This window comes from Hyperolius riggenbachi, chromosome 1 (genome assembly GCF_040937935.1).
Source record: "Hyperolius riggenbachi isolate aHypRig1 chromosome 1, aHypRig1.pri, whole genome shotgun sequence".
NCBI lineage: Eukaryota > Metazoa > Chordata > Amphibia > Anura > Hyperoliidae > Hyperolius > Hyperolius riggenbachi.
In genome coordinates this window covers 525,125,222-525,145,635 of record NC_090646.1, presented here as the reverse complement: position 1 = coordinate 525,145,635, position 20,414 = coordinate 525,125,222, and the positions used below count along the sequence as shown (strand labels likewise).

Sequence of the window (20,414 nt, the reverse complement as noted above, 5' to 3'; positions counted from 1 at the left end):
CACCCCTCAGCGCTGCCTGGCACTGATTGGCCAGGCTGCGCAGGGGACTGGGGGGGGGGGGGGGGGCTCGGAGCAGCGGGTAGCGGTGGCGATCGCGTACTACACGCAGCTAGCAAAGTGCTAGCTGCGTGTAGGAGAAAAAAAAATATGCAAATCGGCCCGGCGGGGCCTGAGAAATCCTCCTGCGCAGGTTACCCCAAGCTGAGCTCGGGATAACCGGCAAGGAGGTTAACAGCAGAACACTCTCTGCTGCCATTCGCCGTCTCCCGATCATGTGACCCAAATAGGGTTCGGGGACCAAGGGTACCCCATGCTATAATTTTAGTTACGCCCCTGCCTGCTAATCTCTGCAAGGCTAGGTGGGGAATCAAACCTCACTGGGGACTTCCCAAGTTAGTCCACTTAAGATTCCCAGGGGTAATGAGCATGTAATGAGCATGTATGCGTCTTTGTTAATTGCTGAGGACATATAGCTACATCCCTGAAGTCTAAATGAAGATAATATTCTCAAAACATCAAACAGTTAAATACCTTCTGCTTTCCTATGCTATTGTACTTTACATAACAAATACAGTAATTTACACAGCTAGATATTTTGATATGGTTTACTTTAATATACCTTTTAAGGCTTTTTAAAACATAAAATGTGTACTTGATTTAAAGTAGAGATTTTGACTCAGGTAGATCACTTGCTAGTTGTAAACTGCTGCCAAAACAAAATCCACTAATTGCACTAGATATAAAAGATAACAGCTGTGCAATCAGCTCCAATATTTGACATCTCTTAAATGGAGTTCATCTCAGAACATTAAGCTACAAATAGCAGTAATTAACAACCTACCATCTGCATATACAACAAGCATGGATGATGCTCTATACTGCAAATAAGCCACTGGAAATACAAGAAAGAGTAACAGCTTTAGAAGTGTGAATGACAGAGAAGTATAATAAGGAAAAAGAATATAAAAAAATAAAAAAGACCCACATGTATTTACAGAATGCTAGCAATGAAATAGTGAGGTCAGAGCAATTTAGTAAAAAGGGAAATAGAACCCACAAGAAGAATTCCACTCATTCTTAAAGTCTAAATCTAAACAGAATATTGGTTAATTACTTAAGGCTGAACCTGCATTGCTTTACACTAGGGGTGGGACGACGAATCCGGCGAATCCACGAATCCCTCGAATATTAGGAAATATTCGAGATTCGTGGACTCGAATCCCGACGCCATTTTCTGTTCGCCGAATCCGCCGAATCCCGACGCTGCATCGCCGCGCATCCGCCGCTTCCCCCGCTCGCAATTGTCCTCCTCCCGCTCCCCGCAGCCGCCTCCGCTCGCCCGCCGCATAAATAAGAGGAAGCAGCCTCTCACCTCCAGCGTGGAGCCCGGAGCGGCAGACCTCCTACAGACTTCCTTATTTCCCCTAGTGACCGGCTCTTACTACGCGTCATCAGTAAGAGCCGGTCCAGTGGCCACTAGGGGGAACCAGGAAGTGAAGGGAGAAGTCTGCCGCTCCGGGCTCCACGCTGATGCTGGAGGTGAGAGGCTGCTTCTCCTTATGTATGCAGGGGGACGAGCGGAGGAGGCTGCGGGGAGAGGGAGGAGGATATGTGCCACCCATAAGAAGCCCCCATAGCCTGCTATCTATACTGAAGCCCCCATACGAAGCCCCCCATAGCCTGCTATCTATACTGAAGCCCCCCATAGCCTGCTATCTATACTGAAGCCCCCCATAACTTGCTACCTATACTAAAGCCCCCATAGCCTGCTACCTATACTGAAGCCCCCCATACTGAAGCCCCCCATAGCCTGCTATCTATACTGAAGCCCCCCATAGCCTGCTATCTATACTGAAGCCCCCCATAACCTGCTACCTATACTAAAGCCCCCATAGCCTGCTATCTATACTGTAGCCCCCATACGAAGCCCCCCATAGCCTGCTATCTATACTGAAGCCCCCCATAGCCTGCTATCTATACTGAAGCCCCCCATAGCCTGCTATCTATACTGAAGCCCCCCATAACCTGCTACCTATACTAAAGCCCCCATAGCCTGCTATCTATACTGTAGCCCCCATACGAAGCCCCCCATAGCCTGCTATCTATACTGAAGCCCCCCATAGCCTGCTATCTATACTGAAGCCCCCCATAGCCTGCTATCTATACTGAAGCCCCCCATAACCTGCTACCTATACTAAAGCCCCCATAGCCTGCTATCTATACTGTAGCCCCCATACGAAGCCCCCCATAGCCTGCTATCTATACTGAAGCCCCCCATAGCCTGCTATCTATACTGAAGCCCCCCATAACCTGCTACCTATACTAAAGCCCCCATAGCCTGCTATCTATACTGAAGCCCCCCATACTGAAGCCCCCCATAGCCTGCTATCTATACTGAAGCCCCCCATAACCTGCTATCTATACTGAAGCCCCCCATAACCTGCTACCTATACTAAAGCCCCCCATACTGAAGCCCCCCATAGCCTGCTATCTATACTAAAGCCCCCCATAGCCTGCTACCTATACTAAAGCCCCCCATAGCCTGCTACCTATACTAAAGCCCCCCATAGCCTGCTAACTATGCTGAAGCCCCCCATACTAAAGCCCCCCATAGCCTGCTACCTATACTAAAGCCCCCCATAGCCTGCTACCTATACTGAAGCCCCCCATAGCCTGCTACCTATACTGAAGCCCCCCATAGCCTGCTACCTATACTGAAGCCCCCCCATAGCCTGCTACCTATACTGAAGCCCCCCATAGCCTGTTACCTATACTGAAGCACCCCCATAGCCTGCTACCTATACTGAAGCCCCCCATAGCCTGTTACCTATACTGAAGCACCCCCATAGCCTGCTACCTATACTGAAGGCCCCTATACCCTGCTACCTATACTGAAGGCCCCTATACCCTGCTACCTATACTGAAGGCCCCTATACCCTGCTACCTATACTGGAGGCCCCTATACCCTGCTACCTATACTAAAGGCCCCTATACCCTGCTGCCTATACTGAAGGCCCCTATACCCTGCTGCCTATACTGAAGCCCCCTATACTCTGCTACCTATACTGAAGGCCCCTATACCCTGCTGCCTATACTGAAGCCCCCTATACTCTGCTACCTATACTAAAGGCCCCTATACCCTGCTGCCTATACTGAAGGCCCCTATACCCTGCTGCCTATACTGAAGCCCCCTATACTCTGCTACCTATACTGAAGGCCACTATACCCTGCTGCCTATACTGAAGGCCCCTATACCCTGCTGCCTATACTGAAGGCCACTATACTCTGCTACCTATACTGAAGGCCACTATACCTTGCAACCTATAGTGAAGGCCCCTATACCCTGCTGCCTATACTGAAGGCCACTATACCCGGCTGCCTATACTGAAGGCCACTATACCTTGCAACCTATACTGAAGGCCACTATACCTTGCAACCTATAGTGAAGGCCCCTATACCCTGCTGCCTATACTGAAGGCCACTATACCCGGCTGCCTATACTGAAGGCCACTATACCTTGCAACCTATACTGAAGGCCACTATACCTTGCAACCTATAGTGAAGGCCCCTATACCCTGCTGCCTATACTGAAGGCCCATATACCCTGCTACCTATACTGAAGGCCCATATACCCTGTTACCTATACTGAAGGCCCCTATACCTTGCTACCTATACTGAAAGCTACCAATATTGAAGGCACCCATACCTAGCTAGCTATACTGAAGGCACCTTTACCTCGCTACCTATACTGCGGGCAACTATACCACGGATCGCACAATTCTTATGTGCAGGATTCGTTAGATTCGGGATTCGAAAGGTTCGAGATATTCGAGAACCTTTTTAGATTCGGATCCGGATTCGGATTCGAAGAAATTGTGGATTCGTCCCATCCCTACTTTACACCATTTTGCCACAAAGGGGCTGCAAAAGCAATGCAAGACTTACTCACTTATTGTGGTATCCGAGCCAATGCAAGGGACACAGCGCGTTACTGCAAGCACCACAGTGCTTGGGGTGATAGAAGTCTATGTGCGACATACTATGTGTGAACGACGAAGCACAGTGCAGCACGCATGCACTAATCAATGGGAATCCCAGTGACGTACTACCTGCCCAGCAGGGAATACGTCACTGAGTCAGGGGCATCGTTGTGCATATGACCATATCAGCGCGCTCTGCCGCAGGTTAATATGTTTGTCACTTTTTGTGTTGCAGTGTGATGCAGCATGAGCAATGCGTCCCTACCGCAATGCAAAAAATACATGTAAAACCGGTCTAAAGTGAGACTACACTCAAATTTAAATTTTTGCCTTAAAAAATTAAACACTCTAAAAATAAACATAAAACTTAAGAGGCTGAGTCCCTTGCAAAAGTAGTCAGTGATGAGCTGAAAAGAAAGGTAAATTAAGCTTTCCAACTGGTTGCTCGTTGATTGAAAAAAAGATGCAACCATGCATATTGAAATACTGCTTTTTTAATTATGCAATTACAAAATTAACCTTAAATTTGTGACAGTTGTCCTTTAAATGTGGGAGCAGGTGTAGACATATTTAATATCCGGGTTGCAGAAAGGTAACCCACCAATAAGCACCGAAGATGCAGTAGTGCATGTGCAAGGTGTCACCAGCAAGTGAAGCAAGGGTTAAAAAAAAAGTCCCAAAAAAGACTTACAGAAAGCCACCTACTGTAAGCAGGGGACGTGCGAGAGTCCGGAAGAACAGTGCTACCAGCTGGTGAGAAAAGGTGAACAGGAGTCCTAGCACAGGCACAGTGTACCTACTGACTCAACTGACCACTGTCCTGCATAGCTGGATACAAAATCTTATGACTCCACAGACAGAACAAGAGCAACAGCAGTAAAAAAAAATTCAAAATCTGCAAATACAAAAAGAAAAAAACAGTTCAATTTTTACTGACCCTGCCTCAGTTCCTTTTGGCAAGATTTCTCACTTTCTGTTAAAACAGGAACTTAAAGAGAACCCGAGGTGGGTCATCAAGTTAAAAAAAAAAAAAACCATGCTGCCTGGTCTGTGGGGTTTGCTGAACCAGGTCACCAGATGCTGCCAGATTCGGGGGGGGGGGGGGGGGGGGGGCTAGCGGGGCGCAGTGGGTATGGAAAGCAGCAATCAGGTCACACAGAGGGATGTCCTGCAGAAGAGAACATGCCTTTGTGTACCTTTTTTTTAGATTTAATAACCTGCCGAGGGTTCTCTTTAAAAGATACCCGAGGTGACATGTGACATGATGAGATAGACATGTGTATGCACAGTGCCTAGCACACAAATAACTATGCTGTGTTCCTTTTTTTCTTTCTCTGTCTGAAAGAGTTAAATATCAGGTGTAAGTGGCTGACTCAGTCCAGACTCAGGCAGGAAGTGACTACAGTGTGACCCTCACTGATAAGAAATTCCAACTATAAAACACTTTCCTAGCAGAAAATGGCTTCTGAGAGCAAGAAAGAGGTAAAAAGGGGAATTTCTTATCAGTAAGGGTAACACTGTAGTCACTTCCTGTCTGAGTCAGGACTGAGTCAGCCACTTACATACCTGATAGTTAACTCTTTCAGACAGAGAAAGAAAAAAGGAACACAGCATAGTTATTTGTGTGCTAGGCACAGTACATACACATGTCTACAGTATCTCATCATGTCACATGTCACTTCGAGTATCCTTTAAAGGGATTCTCCGATGTGGGGTATCAACAGTAATGTAAACCCAAAAGTGTCTTTACGGACCTGTCACCACCCATCAGTTTTTCTGTGCGTCCGTTTTTCTGCAGGAGTTGTCTGACAGTTTTGCATTGCTGTCAATCATTTTTCTGCATGTGAAAAATGCATTCAAGTGGGAATTAGCCCACATTGGTTGCAGTTTTCCTGAGCAGAAAATGCACAGAAAAACTGACGAGAGGAGACAGGCCCTAACCCCTGTTCACATGATGCAGAATTAAAGTAACAGTTTTTGTGGAGTTTAAAAGTATGTACAAAAAAAATAATAAATACATTTTAGAATGAAATTAAAATAATTGCCATGGATAAAAAGGATGAATAAAAACCTGTAACAATAAGCTGTACAAATACTGTATAGCATAATTAGCTTTGCAAAAGGGGATTAGTGGTAAAGATATAGTTTGTGAAATTTTTATTGCTTTGTTCAATGAAATTTGTGTGAAGTTTAGCACTTTTATATCATGTGGGTTGTCGCTTCTGTTAGTTATAATTGATTTTTACAGAGAATCTGCTGAGTGCTTGTCTAGTAGATATATTGCTAATTGTTACATTTTCTTAAATAAATGAGTCTGAGAACAATTTTTGCTCTTTTCTCAGCAGTTCAACAGTTATTATCTTAATCTGCCTAGTCAGCTTCAAAAGCTATGCTGTTTAATGCCAGATGGTACCAGAGAGGAGATAATAAATGGACTACCCTCTACATGCACTAACATCCAGCAATTCTCCATAACCAAAGGTGGACACTTCACCACTACTTTACCAATATGCTGAGTTTGCCCCCCCCTTCCCTTCCACTACAACGCTAAAACAGCATCCACTTTTCCAGGAAGATGTTGTTCTATAATTTGCAACATAACTGTGGAGTTTGATCCCTACAGATGCAAACAAATGACTGAAATCAGGTTCCTAATTGGCCTTTCATGTCATCTCCGATGTGTTCAGTTTGGTTCAAGTATCTGCATGTCAGTAAAGTTTCTCCACCTCAGGTTGTCTGACATGCAGAGATTTGAACCAAACTGAACACGCCTTTTTTCACTTACCTCCCTTTGTAAACTGAGGCAGTTGTTCTGCTGCAACAGAAAAGGGTCTCCACAAACTACTGCAACCAGAATGGTAGCACCCAAATCTCTGGAACAACACTGCATGTTGGAACCTAGCCCAAACCTTGTAAAAAAACAAATCCTTTTCCAAATCCTACTCCATCAAACTTCACAGTTAGCACCATACAAATTCCTCTTGTTAAGAATTCTTTTACAGCTGTCCTCAACGATGAGATGGAAGAAGATTGCGAAGATGTGGAGTCCATTTGGGTAAATATTCATGGTGGAAATAAAAGTTGCCAATTGCTTATTGGGGTATGCTACAGACCACCTCATATTAATGAAGCTGCAGAACTGCGATTACTACAGCAGATTGAAAAAGCTGCAAGTAAAAATGAGGTCATAATTATGGGCGACTTCAACTTTCCAGACATTGACTGGGGTATAGAGGCTACCCATTCTGGTAAAAGCAGCAGATTTCTGGCAGCACTACAGGACAATCACTTGACTCAAATGGTAACGGAACCAACTAGGGGGAATGCGTTACTGGATCTGATCATTTCTAATAGACCAGATAATGTATCAAATGTGCAGGTTCAAGAACATTTGGGAAATAGTGATCACAACATGATAACGTTTGATCTGGTGACTGATAGGCCACGGGGCAGCGGGACCACTAAAACTATGAATTTTAGAAAAGCAAAGTTCAATAAAATTAGGCAGGCACTAAGTTTGGTGAACTGGGATAATGTACTACAAGGGGAGGACATTGAAGGGAAATGGCAAGCTTTTAAACTTATTCTCAATCAATATTGTTGTATGTATATCCCATATGGAAACAAAATGTCTAGGAATAAAAAAAGGCCTCTATGGATGAATAGAAAGGTTAGGGATAAAATGAAGAGGAAAAGGAATGCCTATAAGGTCCTAAAACAGAAGGGGACCGAGGCTGCACTAAGCAATTATAAGGAGTGCAATAAAAATTGTAAAAAAGAAATTAGGCTGGCAAAGATCGAAGCTGAAAATCAAATCGCTAGGGATATCAAATCTAACCCAAAAAAGTTTTACAAGTACATCAACTCTAAAAAAAGAAAGGTTGACTGTATAGGACTCCTAAAGGATGAGGGTGGGAACTCAATGGTGGATGACCAAGGTAAGGCAGAGTTATTAAATGCTTTCTTTGCTTCTGTCTTCACAAAGGAAACAGCACTGTTGCAAATTACAGAGGCAGAAGAGTCTCAATCTTCCAACTGTAATATTAAATACTTAACGCAGGAAGAAGTGAAGGCAAAACTAAATAAATTAAAAATAAACAAGGCACCTGGCCCGGATGGCATGCATCCTCGGGTCCTAAGGGAATTAAGTTCAGTTATAGCTAAACCCCTTTATCTTATCTTTTGTACCTCTCTTGCAACTGGCAGAGTCCCAGGGGATTGGCGTACAGCCCACGTTTTCCCATTATTTAAGAAGGGCAAAAAATCAGATCCAGGAAATTATAGACCTGTAAGCTTAACATCAGTTCTCAGCATCAACATGGGTTTACTAAAGACAGGTCATGTTTGACTAACATGCTCAGCTTTTATGAGGTAGTGAATGCTAATATGGATATTGGGAATGCTGTAGATGTGATATACTTGGACTTTGCAAAGGCCTTCGACACTGTTCCCCACAGAAGTCTGGTGCAAAAGTTGAGGATGCAAGGACTGGGGAAGAGTTTGTGTGCATGGATAGGGAACTGGCTAATGGACAGAAAAAAAAAGAGTTGTGGTCAATGGATCGTACTCAAAATGGGAGACTGTTAGCAGTGGAGTCCCACAGGGGTCTGTACTGGGTCCAGTGCTCTTCAATTTATTTATTAATGACCTAGTACATGCAGTAGTGAGCAATGTTGCTATTTTTGCAGATAATACAACATTGTGCAGAATCATCAACTCTCAGGAAGATAGTGTCATATTGCAACAGGATCTGGATAGGATGGCTATATGGGCACATACATCGCAGATGAAATTCAATGTTGACAAATGTAAAGTCATGCATTTTGGTCGTACCAATGGTCTAGCACCATACAAAATAAATGGGATACAGTTGGGGACATCAAACTTGGAGAAGGACTTAGGAACCTGACTGCATGGTGCGACATTAACAACCTGTTATTAAATACAAAGAAGACCAAAGAAATTATTCTGGACTTTAGGACCACCAAAAAGACTACTCACCTACCGCTAATGATCAATGCAGAGGCTGTGGAGAGAGTTTCCAGCTTCAAATTTTTGGGAGTCACCATCGCAGAGAACCTGTCCTGGGCTGACAATGCTTTAGCTCTAACTGGCAAAGCACAACAACGCCTCTACTTTCTGAGAAAACTAAGGAGCGCTAACCTCCCACAGAAGCTGCTGGTTAATTTCTACAGATGCACTATAGAAAGCGTTCTGACCAATTGCATGATGGCCTGGTACAACAGCTGCACGAAGGCTACTAGAGAAGTCCTGCAGCGAGTTGTTAAAACAGCAGAAGCCATTATTGGCACTGAGCTACCATCACTGGAACTTTTGTATAATACTCGCAGCTTGAGAAGGGCCAAAAACATTATCAAAGACAACACTCACCCTGGAACTTGTTTGAGCTCCTTCCATCAGGTAAACGTTTTAGATCAACCCGCACACACACAAACAGACTGAAAGACAGCTTTTTCCCATCCGCCATAAACTTGATAAACTCTGAATCCTCTCTAAAATAATTAACACTGTGTACAAATTGTTTAAACATCTGTAATACCTGGCATACTTGTATAATTTCTTCTTTTCCTTGTTACTATCACTATGTTCCCTTTATGCACCGTGGGGTTATCATGAAAAGTAATTTCGTTGTGTTACACAATGACAATAAAGTGAATTGAATTGAATTGAGTACTCATCGACAACAAGTTAAATAATCGTACTCAATTCCAAGCCGCTGCAGCTAAAGTGAACAAAATTTTGAGATGCATTAAAAGGGAAATAAAAACTCGAGATGCTAGCATAATATTGCCCCTGTTTAACTCTCTAGTAAGGCCACATCTGGAATAGGGAATTCAGTTCTGGGCACCACATTACAAAAAAGATATTGCAGTTTTAGAGCAGGTGCAGAGACGAGCAACAAAATTGATAAGTGGGATGGAAGGTCTCGCTTACCAAGAAAGGTTAGATAAACTGGGTTTATTTAGTCTAGAGAAAAGACGCCTTAGAGGAGATCTAATTAACATGTATAAATGCATCAGAGGGCAATATAATAGCTTGGCAGATGAGCTTTTTGTCCCTAGGCCTTCTCAAAGGACTAGAGGACATGATCTGCTCATGGAGGAAAAACGTTTTAGCCATTTATTTAGGAAAGGGTTCTTTACAGTAAGAGTGATTAAGATGTCGAATGCATTGCCACAGGAAGTCGTTATGGCAAACTCTATACCTGCATTTAAAGGGGGCTTAGATGCTTTCCTTGCGTTGAAAGACATCCATGGCTACAATTACTAGGTTATGCCTAATGATGTTGATCCAGGGATTTTATCTGATTGCCATCTGGAGTCGGGAAGGAAAGCTGGAGTTGTACTTTGTACTGGTTGAACTCGATGGACGTATGTCTTTTTTTTAACCAAAATAACTATGTAACTATGTAACTATGTTATTCTGCCATGATAACATCTGATTTATATAGGAAATATATAATGATTTATATAAGCAATATGAAGCGTGATTGTCACAACCCACAGTCTGTTAGTGATATGTTTTACACTTCTCCATGGCATTATTTACAAAGTGATAAGACTTGTGCACAGCTGCTTGGCCACTGAAGCCCATCTCTAAAGCTCACGATGAACAGTTCTTGCACTGGCATTGTGCTTGAGACTTAACTTCGTAATTAGTGTTGCAACTCATGACAACTAACAATGGACGGCACGTTTTTACTTTGCTGATCACAGAACTAACCTAGAAATTGTTGCATCACACAATTATGTAATTTAAACAGGTTACATTTTAAATCACAAATGCTTTACTTTATAATGTAAAACAACATTGTAGCATTGAATATAGTTTGGACGTCAAATCGGGCGTGTGTACAGTTTGTCGTTCAGCTGATAAGACCGGACTTGAGCGATCCACCAAGTGGACGGGTCGTTTGCGCAAACCCGACGTGTGTACGCACCTTAAGTCAGCAATCACTCCAAAGAGATTCCTAGATTCTTATCACACACAGGCTAATGACCTTATGGTGTCTGATTACTTTTACAACACAGCGGAGTAAAAGTAGCCATACATTCATTAGATTAGCAGCAGATAGATCATCATATAGATCTGATGTGTTTAGGAACATTTTTTACTAGGAACAGATTTCCAATAGATTTCAGTGTGAAATCTATTGAAAATCGATCTGATGGCATTTTTTTTGCCATCAGATTTCCATTAGGTCCAATGTAAAATGATAAGCAATCTCAACAGATCGACCTAGATTTTCCAGCATGTCAGATCGATTGAAATCGGCCGCAAATCGATCGATTGGTCAATCGATTTGCGATCGATTCTAAATTGATCGGCCGCTAATCGGTTCAGTGTATGGGCACTTTAAGATTGATGTCTGACTGTCACTGCCTCATTGAGAGCTTGTTGTCTCATACTGAGTCCAAGATCCCATAATAAGAGAATTAATCGGTGAAATTCTGAATGTTTTGCTAAAGTTACAGTGAATACTATATCTTATGTTCAGCATGTCATTATTGCTCCTCCATATAGCATGTGCTCTCATGTAGTAAAATAATTCTGTGTGTGTATGTATGTACTGGGAACAGAGCTGCAACGAGGGACTTGTCGGCTGCAAGGGGCCGGAGGAAGCCCCAGGTAAGTAGATGTGGGGGGAGCATAGATTGCCTGACATTTCCTTTAAGTGTGTTTGTATCTGCATGGGGAAAACACATTGGTCCTTAGTTTTCCTGTGCAGAAAGCGAAGGTGGTGGGGGGCTCCATCCAAAGTTTTGCAGGGGGGCCCAGTGATGTCTAGTTCCGCCCTGACAGAATTACTGGAAATTTAGCATTGAATATAGTTTTGAAAAAGAAGAAGAAGAAACTTATATTAAATTAAATGTTCAGCATTGATTTTTAGTAAGAGGGCTTTTTGGTCTCTTTTAGCCCTTTATACTTTCTTAGTGGTTCTGAGTCATCATGAGCTATCTGGGCATTATGTGAATGTAGCTTAATAATACTTCCTGAGAAACTGACAAGGAACAAGCATGCAGTTAGTGAAACCCCAGTGAAGTTCCAACATCTGATATACATAATTGTTCTATGTTTTAGCTAAAAAAAATCCCAGATGTGCCACCAAAATTCCATTAAGAACAGATTAACTGTAATATTGCCATATGACAAGTTTTTATTTGCAATTGGCTCAAGACTCTAATCCCTTCTAGGTTTAAGTATTTAAATGTTTGATGTACAAGCAATAGTCCCTGCTCCTCTCAGTACAGTTTATTCTCTTATTCTATGCGTTATTGATGAGGAAAAAACCTGTTTCAGTGATGCCTGTGAAAAGCAGCAATCAGCAGCTACAAAAGATGAAGCAATCAGACCTCCTGCTGCTGTCCTGGAGAACGCTCAGCTGAATGCTGTATAACTGACTTTTGTATGAAACAGAACTCTTAGTGAGTCTTGGCTCTCATTCGCAGCAAGGTGCTATTGTCAAAGTTTCTGAAAGGTTGGTTCAAAAGCGATAACAAGAAAACATAGTGATTGATTCATTGTAGGAGACATGCAATGATGAACAAAACAAATCCACTGCTTTTACTTTAAACAACTAGCTATGAACAGATTCAATTTTAACTACTTTAATCCCAAGCCTTTTAACCTCCTTAGCTGTGTCGGGCATGCCGCTGCAGAGCTTTTGCTGAGGATCGGGGATCGCCGGAATTAATTTATTTAATTGTGTCCTTTAGATACTAGCTAGCACTACGCTAGCTAGTATTGTCTTCCGACACCACCCGATTGGCCGCAATCCCCCCCCCCCCCCCCGATTGCCCGCTGGATACATTACCACGCCGGGATCCAGCGATCTAGTAGCCTCCCACTCAGCTCCGGTCCTCACCACGGGGAGGATCGGGACTGCACATGACGTCGGTGACATCAAGACGTCATGTATGATCCTCCCCATAGAGAAGACGGGAGCTGAGCAGAGAGGCTGTACCTATTGCTGGATCCAGGCAAGGTAATGTATCCAGCAGGCAATTGGGGGTATCTGGGGGGGGGTGGATTGGAATGCGTGTCTGCCCAGCTATCCTAATATGTATCTAAAAAGAAAGTCCCATCTGCTCCTTATCTATGTATAGATTGGCTAGACTGATTAAAAAACTGTGGTGTAGTTAAAGCCTGAAGGATGGGTGTAGCCCTATATGGAATTAAAAGTTTGCATTATCGCCTCCCCACTCGCACGCTAATTTATCAGTCTAATTGTGTCAATTACATGCTAGCTAGCACTAGGCTAGCTAGTATTATCTGCCGGCACCTCGTAATCACGAGTAATTCGTGACCACGAACTGTTTTTGGCTATCTCGAGTCCGTAATCCGCACTAGTGATTGGCTCTCAATCATGAATGCCGATCACGAATGCACTCGTGATCGCACTCATTGCTCGGGATCACGAGTCGGTATTAGTGATTAAAAACCTGCCAACTTTAGTGGTTAATAGCAAAGCCCCCTTAGATGCTAAAACCACCAAAAGGAATTTTTTTATTGTTGAGTTTTTATTTCATTTAACCCTTTGTGGAATTGGGTAACGGGTACTTTGTAACCCTATACTTATTTATCCTGGGAGGAGGGTGGGCATCTGGGGTCCTCTTCCTAAAGGGGTCTCCCAGGTGCAACCATGAACCACCTCCAGGGAGTCGTCGCCCCCACCTCCTCCTAGGGCACCGGACATGGGGAAGAGCCCCTTGTCCATGGATTGGACAAGGGCTCCATGGGGGAGGGGAATGCTTGGCCACCCCTCTCCCCTGGAGCACCCCAACACCATGGACCATGTGGGCTGGTGTAGCTTAGGGTGCAAAGCCCCACTCAGCTGGGGCTCCGCATTCTAGCTATCCCAGCCTGCATGGGGGAACAACGGGTTAAAGATGCTCAAGAGGGGGGGACTCCATGTCATTTTTTCTTAAATAACCCACCCTCTGAACATAAAAAAAAAAGTTTTAAAAAATAAGAAAAGATGCCAGAGATCTTTATACAGCCATATTGCGGCTGTATAGTGATCCCTGGCCAAAGCATTGGGGCTCCGGAGGGGCGTGGAAACCTGTCTTTTGATATATGTAAATTTACACTATCGTTAGGTTTGCTACATTAACTGACATATACCGCATTTAAATGTATACTTTTTTTCTTTTGAAACTTTAAAATCGATTTTCTTCAAAACTACAATGTCTTTTTGAATTTTTTTTTTTAACAAAACCTGCAAATTTGGTGTTTTTAGCATGTTGTATTGATTGTGGAATTATCTCCGTGGTCAGCGCACAATATGTGCGCTGACACTGCGAAAGTCCTCCACAAGCGTATAAAACGACAGAACCCAGCTTTGGAGGGGGAATTCCCACCGGCAGATGGAGCTGTGGCGAGCAGAGGAACAAAGCCTCTGTACTGCCACAGATGCCAGATAGGAATTGTACGAGGGGAAGCAAAACAGTGCAAGATAGCCCCCAGTGAAAGAGAATGAGCACAGAGACAGAATGTATGTGTGTCCACCAATCTAGTCGCCACCCGGCGACGGTGAACACACAAGAGCGGAAACCAAGTGGAAACGCAATCGCAAGAGTGGCGATTGCCAACAGTGACACAAGACCGAGTAGAGACAGAGCACAAGTGTAGCGAGAAAGACAGCAAACAACAATGATCAGAACACCAAGGAAAATAACAAACGCACTCGCTAAGCGCGGTCGCCGCACGAAAAGCGCAACAGCAACAGAACACGCTAATGGCACGGTCTCCGCATGAAAAGAGCAACAGAGACAAAACACGCCAACCCTAACTAACCAATGTAACACGAAAATGAATAGGGAATGCGATCCCAACAGACAGAATGATTTCCTGTCGACCGCCGCTGGCGACAAGACAATCACAACAGATAGACAGACAAGGCAATACAGATAATTACAACCTGACTACGCTAAAAGGAATGCTAGTGCACTCCCAAGGAATTACTCTAAGATAATCTTAGCGAACAATAGCAAAGGCTGAGACTCCATGTAAGTTTAGCAGGAACAAACCGCTATGACCAGCAGGGAATTCTGGGAGCAAAAGGTATTTATACTGCAAGCCATCAAAGGAAGCAGCTAAGCAATTTGCATGACAAGTAGATGCAACTTCCTCACCAGCAGAGCAACTCTGAAACTTGCAGAGTGAAGACAGGTCTCCTTTCCAGGGACCTGCAGAACTCAGACCTACAACATGGTCAAAAAGCTGTCTGTCTGTGCAGACAGCAGAGCGGATCATTACACATGTAAGGCTATTAACCGCTAAAGGCGGCGGGTTTTTAATCACGAATACCGACTCGTGATTCATGATTTCTTGCGATTATTCAACTCGAAACTGCACTCAAGTTGGATATACCTTTCTACTCATGATCATGATCATGAGTCAATTCCAAAGTGGGCGGAGTAATGCTCATGATCACTCGAATTTGTGATCAGGGTTATCTGAGAAACTATGGTTGAAGTGTGACATTGCCATCCAGAAAATACTTTTGAAAATAAAAGGACTCCTAAAAATCCCCCATGAGGAGATGGATTAGTCCAAAATTTTTCAGGTCAGTTAGATTTCTACTGCTTACTGTAAGTGACAGGAACATAGGAAAAAAGTAGTTCATGGAGTATTTTACTCTCGGAGAAAAGTACAACTAAAACATGTATTTTAAATTTTAAACATTTTAGTTATAGTAGTCATTTAAAGAAAATAAAAGAAAATGTTCCTCAATGCACACCTCCTTTAGCAAATCAACCCGTCAAAAATTGATAGTACATAGATAGTAGTGCATATATAGTAGTAACTAAATAGTGGGCTTTGGATTAGTACAGGAGTAAGATAATATATATATTAAGCATTTGTTCTTATGGATGACATTGATGTCTTTGTGTAACTTGTACTAAGGAGGATTGTGCTTAGGATATAATCACAGCAATCACGGTAAAGGAAATTCTGAAGTATTATATGACAGAAAAATTAAAATGACTTTCTTCAGTCCAGACGCGTGAACTTTCTTTATTAACCTTATGTCTCAGCGACTGGGGCTCAGCTGTTAAATGCAAGACTACGTCATCACTTGCAGAGGACCGGTGTGTTTCCACAATAAAATAATATGGTTATATAAATTAAGTTCTATAAACATGACATTATTCTTTATTGGTTAGTGTAATGGCTGCACATTTGTCCAAAAAAAATGTAAACGTAATTCTAAATAATTGCTACATATTAGATTTTCCGCTGTCCTAATATATTTTCCTTTGGCCCCTCCATTACAATTATTAGCAATAGGAAGAGTAGGAGGCAGGTTAAGCAAACACTGGAGCAAAAGCTCATTTGTTGTCGTACTAAAATAATTGATGGTGCTGCCTGTCACTAATGTATGCTTGGTGGGGGCCAGTGCAGACTCTGTAGGAAGACAGCAAAGCTATCAATTCAGCGAGGGGAAATTACTAAGGGAAATGTGCAGGGAAGACCACTAATGCTTCTTGTCAAACAAACAGCCATGTGCAGAGAAGTTCCTATTTCTTTAAATTCCCTTTCTTCAGAGATTTAAATCGAACCTGAACAGAAACAGGACTTATGAGATAAACAATTGTATCTATACTCCTACCCTTATATAGGATTTTCCCGAAATGGCACAGTGTGATTTTGTGTTTAAAGGCTAAAAAAAAAATCGAATTTTAAAGTATTTATTGTTTCATGTAATGAAACAAATTCTGAACTGCTGACTTTTTGTATCTGTTCCCTGCATTGATAAGTGTTAATTTATCATGCCAGAGTCTTAAAGCCTGCAATTAGTTATAAGTCATGGTAACTGTACAGTCCAACCCAAGATTGCAGAGAAAGTGTCATTAACAGCCCTAAATTCTTAAGGAAGATTTATTTCTATGTAAGATTGGGACCGTACATACACATGTTTATCTCAGCAAGTCACATGACGCTCCAGGTACTCTTTAAAATAAATACCACGTCCAAAAGCTAAGAAATGTACTTGTGCTGTAATAGCTTAAATAAATAAATGAGAACACCCAGTTGCATAGCTAGAGACTATGGGGCCCCATAGCAACATTTTTATGGGGCCATCCAATCTAAGCACTCTCAATGCCAGCTGCCCCTACGGATATGAGTTGACAGGGTAATTTACATTTTCATGCAATGTACACACCAGCATCAAAATGTTTTTGCACCTCATTTGCTCAAATTGCAAGTGAAGCGAATTAAGATTCTGATTTATCTGAAGACAGTTAAAACAAAATATCAAACATTAATGTTTTCCTTGATCTGTGTGTGAAACCAAAAAGAGAGGCTGTATAGCTGCCCTCAAAGCCGAAGAGGCAAGGTTTTTAATCCAAAGAGGTGGCATAGCCCTCCTCCATTTCAAGACCTTTGTCCCCACCACTGATGGACCTTGTTGCTCTTCAGGCAAATCCCTATACCTGATGGGGTGTCTGATGGGGTCCATCTGAAAATGGCGCCTGCGAATAATGGCGCAGGGTGTTGCCGCTAATCCGTTTGACGCTTATCACTATTTAACGTTAAAGCCTTATCGCTATTTAATGTTAAAGCCTTATTGTTATTTAGCGTTAACACACAAAACCCTCTCTGTACCTATCCCTAAGCCTAAGACCCCCCTGGTGGTGCCTAACCCTAACCACCCCCCTGGTGGTGCCTAACCCTAAATCTCCCCTGGTGGTGCCTAACCCTAACCTTGACAGTGTTACATTAAATCCATTCAATGTTTTGCAGTTAAATAACTTCTGCAGTTTGGCTTATGTAGGGCGCTATTGATAAATAACGTTACTGTGCACAGTAACATCTGTTGTTTGGCATATGAATGGCACTATTGATAAATAACGTTACTGTTCACAATAACGTCTGCTGTCTGGCATATGAACGGCACTATTGATAAATAACGTTACTGTGTGCCGCTTTCCTTCTTTTTTCCCTGTGCGCCATTATTATGCAGTACTAACGATAAATAGCGATAAGCGTATCTTTTTACTGCAGCGCCATTTTTATGCATAGGTGCTGTGCGCCATTATTCACTGATCCGGTCTGATGATACAAACAAGGGTTTATTGTGAAATCTGATTTCCTTAGTTTAGAGTAATCAAATTATCACACCCACTGTGGCTAATGTAAATAGGAGTCTTCCGTGACAAACATTGTCCCACTGTGTGAAAGTTAGTTACTAATTCACAAAGTTGGTTTTAACATTTTATGATGAATTTTTCAAGGTTTTCAGTGTCTTCCCCATCTCCCACCTTGATCACCAGCAACCTGCACACTGATGAACCATTTTTGAATGTCACCTGTTATTTGAATGTATTCACAAGCCAGCAATAAATCAGCAAAGTCACAGACGGAAGGTGCACGTTTCTTTAGTTGCTATCAATATAACGATTGAACCCTTCTTTCTTCTTTGATTACAAACGGAGCACATGTCTAGCAAGTTCTAAAGGTGACATTCGGGCCGCAGTGATATTACATTTCCTGCTGTGACTCTCTCACTGACTATCAATACTCTTAAAGGGGAAGTGCCACATTCTTTCTCTCCTGCGACAACAAATCCCTTTGCCTGATGGGGTGTCTGATGATACAAACAAGTGTTTATTGTGAAATCTGATTCCATTAGTTTAGAGCAATCAAATAATCACACCCACTGTGGCTAATGTAAATAGGAGTCTTCGGTGACAAAGATTGTCCCACTACATTAAAGTTAGAGTTTTCAGTGTTCTTCTCCAGGACTCTCATCTTTATCAGCATAATCGACTGCACTGTTCTAGAAAGGTTCATCTTCTTCAAGCTCGTTTTCTTTCCCAATAGGCTGCCACCAGCTCCTCCTCTATGTATAGACTTGACTGTGTCTCCCCAATGCATGGTCCTTACAACTCAATAAACAGAAGAGGAGCTGGTAAAATGATTACAATATGAGTTACAACAGGTGTTAATGACACAAGAGACGTTTGCTGAATCAACCACATTCTTAGTTATATTATAGTGATTGTGTTAATAAGTATTATTCGATATATGAAAAACTACCTTTTCCCTTCCAGTGAGCTTGTGATGCAAATCCAACATGTCCACCATATTTCCTGTTAAATTCTGCCATTAGAGCTTTGTATGGATTGCGAATGATTAGAACAGCAGCATCAAAGGCTTCTATTTCTTTCCTTCCACTTTCATGAGTCTTAATGCAGACAGTACGGCCATTTCGCCAGTGGTCTCTTTCTCCTTTAAATCCTGTACACAAAACAAAAGTAACCATCATCAAAATGCAGACACTTTTATTTGATTGCTTTTGTAGACTCTACACCAATATAATAATTAATATTTACCAGTAAATGAAAACATAAAAATAATAACAAATATTACAAATATTAAAAACAGAAAAACTGATACAGAGCTAGTAAAATAGTAGAGTGATGTATCTGGCAACACCAAGTTTTTTTTAAAGAGATCTTTGGTCATACAATAGACTTTTGGAAATTTTCCAGAATGCCTAAAATATAAAAATTGCTTGCTACACAGCATAATCCCCTTTTCACATGAAAAATCAGAGAGTGTAAACTTGGGCTTATATGTTGGGACCCAGAGATCCCTGCATTTTCATGGTGCACAATGACCTTTAACTGGGTTAGCATCATGAGGTCAATAAACTGTCTAGCATACAGGTGTCCACTGTCGAACTTCAGGCCTGGGGCTGGGGGCCAGATCCATGCCAGTGATTAGGATATATTGAGAAAGAGAGGAATGTGTTCTACCTGATGGACCACACCTTTCCTGATTCAGACCCATCATTTAATTTGAGCTGTGTCAAAAATGTGTGAGGCTTTTGGCCCTCGGAGGACGGGATTGACATCCCTGGTCTAGCAGAACTGCTTTATAGCCAGTTCCATAAACCATAAGAAATGAGTTTTACTGCTGATTTGTTTTAGTCAGTAGCCTCATTCATCAGGACCAGCTTACATCTAGAGATGGCCTGAACCTCCGATTTTCGGTTTGCGAACCGCGTTTGCGAACCTCCTCAAACGTTCGTACGGACATGCAAACTTTTGCGAATCGCAATAGAGTTTAATGGGGAGACAAACTATGAAGACTAGAAACATTTATGCTGGCCACAAAAGTGATGGGAAAGATGTTTCAAGAGGTCTAACATCTGAGTTTTTGCATGGATGAGTAGACGCCAAAAGTCCCGGGGAAAAATCTGGATTTGACGCAAAGCAGTGTTTTAAGGGCAGAAATCAGATTGCATGCTAAATTAGAGGCCTAAAGTGCTTTAAAACATCTTGCATACGTATACATCAATTAGGGAGTGCAATTAGAGTAGTGCTTCACACTGACAGACCAAACTCACTGTGTAACGCACCGCAAACAGCTGTTTGTGTAGTGACAGCCGTGCTGGAC

The 20,414-nt window shown here is 42.4% G+C and overlaps 1 protein-coding gene across 5 annotated transcripts in view; it reads right to left on the bottom strand.

Moving 5' to 3' along the window:
• The window catches only part of WSCD2 (WSC domain containing 2), a 493,571-nt gene that overhangs the window by 78,676 nt on the left and 394,481 nt on the right, over positions 1-20,414 (bottom strand). For 4 of the 5 annotated variants that reach the window (XM_068245946.1, XM_068245937.1, XM_068245956.1 and 1 more), the window contains one exon: positions 19,050-19,250. In XM_068245946.1, the coding sequence (XP_068102047.1) occupies positions 19,050-19,250 (201 nt within the window). Of the gene's footprint in view, positions 1-18,470; positions 18,919-19,049; positions 19,251-20,414 lie in introns of those variants that run through there. The other variant, XM_068245973.1, reaches the window with a different exon arrangement.